General features: G+C 33.9%; 1 protein-coding gene across 1 annotated transcript; it reads right to left on the bottom strand.

Moving 5' to 3' along the window:
* Nucleotides 1–1,212: 1,212 nt before the first annotated feature.
* On the bottom strand, nt 1,213–2,163 carry LOC114637408 (olfactory receptor 5D18-like). The gene has a single exon (XM_028785635.1). It carries the CDS (start codon nt 2,161–2,163, stop codon nt 1,213–1,215), a length of 951 nt encoding a protein of 316 aa, XP_028641468.1.
* Between the last annotated feature and the right edge of the window lie 480 nt (nt 2,164–2,643).

Raw genomic sequence — 2,643 nt, 5'->3', positions numbered from 1 at the left:
AATTATCAGAGTGTGCTCAGCTGTTGTAGGCTGTTGAAAACAAGTCTCTTGTCAGGGTATATGTTTCGAGATGGCTGCAAAGATGATAGCCGCTTTCTGCTTGAAGTTGGCCCCCAACAGCTCTCCATGTGAGTGTCCTACCAATTGAAGTAGTGGCTGTCTCCAACTCTGTTGGAAACCATTGGATCCCCTTCTTCTACCTAAACTGCCTGCTTGTGCTTCAGTGTTAGAGAAAGTACTTATTCATGCTGGGACTAGATGTCTCAGGGTTAGGTGGTACCCAATTGTGGGAGCTTTCCTTTCCCAGAGGGGAGGTATTTGTTAGGGTGAGACTGAGAAGTATAGTGGCATGGGGGACTGTGGTTAGGATGTAAAGTGAATGAAAAAATAAATGATGAAAAGAAAAACTAGTAAACACGGGAATAGCTTGATCATTTTATGTATTTCCCAAGTAAAAGGAGTCCTGGGATTTGATCTTTTAATTCTTATGTATAATTATTGCATAACAAAATAACATTTGTACTTGCAATATTATTGAGAAAAGATAATCACAATTCCTTTTTGATGTTTTTATCAATCATATTTGCTATATGCAAACACTATTACAAGCTAATAGAATACATTCTTGATATTGGCATTGTTTTAATACATTTTATTTATCTTAGTCTATCAGGTTGACACTCAAAAGTGAGTGCTGCACTTAGAGGCTAATATTTTCAATGCATGCTTGCTGTTTAAATCAAGGCAGTATTTTATACTATAAAACAAGATTTGATATGAAATGCAACATTAAGATAGAATTATAACCATAGTTTGCCAATGCTACTGATTAAAAAATACTTCTCAGGACTTCAATTTATGTAATATAGGAATATTTATCACCTTGTTTACACTATTTATTGATCAAAAATCAAAATAAAGCATAACTAGAAAGTGTTGAGGATGTAATTTCCCTTTCTAAATCTTACTTCTACATAATTCAGAAGAGACGTTTTATAATTTTTTATATATAATCTTCACATGTAACAAAGCTGAATGCATTGTATTTGTAAAAAAATATGTTGTTAACAAAGTGAAAAGCAGTATATATTCATGACAAAATGTATATAATATATAACTGAATAAGATAATAATTTCAGTTATGATAAAAGTATAATCAACTAACTTGTTTGATATAAATACATTTGTATAAAAATATAGTATTTGCTTAAATTATGTTGCATGAGCTTGAAGTTTTAAGTGCATGAGTCTGCTAACTGTCCCCTTCACATCTTTGTTCCTAAGGCTGTAGATGATAGGATTAAGCATGGGGATCATGACAGTGAAAAGCACAGTTTCCACTTTTACCACAAGCCATGAGTTTTGGGAATTGGGTACACAATAGAGAAGGAGAATGATACCATGGAAGATGCTGATGGCAGTCAGATGGGAAGAACACGTAGAGAAAGCTTTTTGGAGTCCACCTTTAGATGGCATCTTAAGGATTGTGACAACTATGAAGACATAGGAGGCCAGGATGATGAGGAGGCTGCAAGTCTCATTGAATATAGAAATGATTAAACATACCACTTGGCTGAAGGTTGGGTCAGAGCAGGACAAAGACAAAATGGCAGAGTACTCACAGCCAAAGTGTTTGATGACATTAGGTCCACAGTAGGATAGTTGCAAAAGAGAGTATGTAATAGTCAAGGAACAGAGTATACCCCACATATATGTTCCTGCTACAAGGAAAGCACACAGCTTGGGAGACATTGAAACTGTGTAGAGTAAGGGGTTACACACAGCAACAAACCTGTCATAGGCCATCACTGCTAACATGAACATTTCCGTAATCACAAATGCACAAATAAAAAAAAATTGTATCATGCATCCTTTGAAAGAGATTGTCCTGTCCTCCACAATCAAGATTTCTAGAAGTTTAGGTGTAAATACACTGGAATAACAAATATCCAAAAATGAAAGATGACTGAGAAAAAAGTACATGGGTGTGTGGAGCTTGGGATTGATCTTTCTGACCACAATTATGCCCATGTTACCTATTAGAGTAACTGTGTAGATCGTAAAAAACAGGAGAAAAAGAGGTGCATGGAGATGTGGATATTCTGAAAAACCCAAAAGGATGAACATGGTCACAGAACTCTCATTTCCCAAATCAAGCATCATGATCCTTCACTGAAAAAAAGTAGAATGAAAGAGAGCATAATTTAAAGAAGCAAAGTGGGAGATTGTGATTTGTGAGAAGTTTTAGCTTTGGCCTATTGCAAACAAGAGGTTTTTCATTTTCATTCATGAAAATTCTACTTCAATACTTCAATTGGAATCTTGCTTGCATCACGTTGTGATTGTTATTATTTTAATTGTTTTGATTTTCAGTCATGTGGGTACTTCTTTTCAATCTAGAATTTAAACTGTAGCACATGATAAAATTATCATAACTACAAATTATGTATATATATATTATATATATAATATATATAGTGTATATATAAAACCTTACAATTTTACTTATTACTGTACAATTTTATGACAATGAAGCACACATGGAAGACAAAGAGCATTAAACATAATTTATTTTAGATATACAATCATGTCAGAAGAGTATCTTGGACATAATACCTTTATCACATATATCGAAATGTAATG

The sequence above is a fragment of the Grammomys surdaster genome, unplaced genomic scaffold (assembly GCF_004785775.1).
Source record: "Grammomys surdaster isolate TR1022 unplaced genomic scaffold, NIH_TR_1.0 125284, whole genome shotgun sequence".
Taxonomy (NCBI): Eukaryota; Metazoa; Chordata; class Mammalia; order Rodentia; family Muridae; genus Grammomys; species Grammomys surdaster.
The sequence above is the reverse complement of the archived record's forward strand: the minus strand, read 5'-3'. Positions and strand labels throughout refer to the sequence as shown.